Source organism: Nestor notabilis, unplaced genomic scaffold (genome assembly GCF_000696875.1).
Source record: "Nestor notabilis isolate BGI_N333 unplaced genomic scaffold, ASM69687v1 scaffold19828, whole genome shotgun sequence".
Taxonomy (NCBI): domain Eukaryota; kingdom Metazoa; phylum Chordata; class Aves; order Psittaciformes; family Psittacidae; genus Nestor; species Nestor notabilis.
This window is the reverse complement of record NW_009940808.1, coordinates 1-366: the sequence shown is the minus strand read 5'-3', so window position 1 is coordinate 366 and position 366 is coordinate 1. Positions and strand designations below refer to the sequence as shown.

Sequence of the window (366 nt, the reverse complement as noted above, 5' to 3'; positions counted from 1 at the left end):
CCCGACACACTTCTCACCTGCAGCTCAACGCCGTAGCCAGTGTAGACGGTGACGTTGTAGGTGCACTCCAGGTAGCTGTGCTGCGGCAGCGGCGGGTAGTCGGTGGAGTCGATGTAGCCCTCGGGGTCGTGGAAGCTCATGCTGCAGAGGACTGAGGGGAACGTGCATCAACGAATGCCCTGGGGAACAGCTCACCCAGCAGCTCCCTCCCGTACCTAAAACCCAGCACCCAGGTCCCTGCTCCAGCACCAACAGCACCAAAGTGCAGCCCCACAAGCCCAGGGAATGCTGCCGGCATCACACTCAGGGACGTTCCCCGTACGCTACTGGAGCCCCTGCCCTGATCCCGGCCCCACGCAGGCAGCG

The 366-nt window shown here is 63.7% G+C and overlaps 1 protein-coding gene across 1 annotated transcript in view; it reads right to left on the bottom strand.

Moving 5' to 3' along the window:
* Window positions 1-151, bottom strand: part of SEZ6L (seizure related 6 homolog (mouse)-like) — a gene marked incomplete at its 5' end in the record, with an annotated part of 13,103 nt that extends 12,952 nt beyond the window's left edge. The window contains one exon of the mRNA XM_010020567.1: window positions 18-151. Within this exon, the coding sequence (XP_010018869.1) occupies window positions 18-151 (134 nt within the window). The remainder of the gene's footprint in view (window positions 1-17) is intronic.
* Between the last annotated feature and the right edge of the window lie 215 nt (window positions 152-366).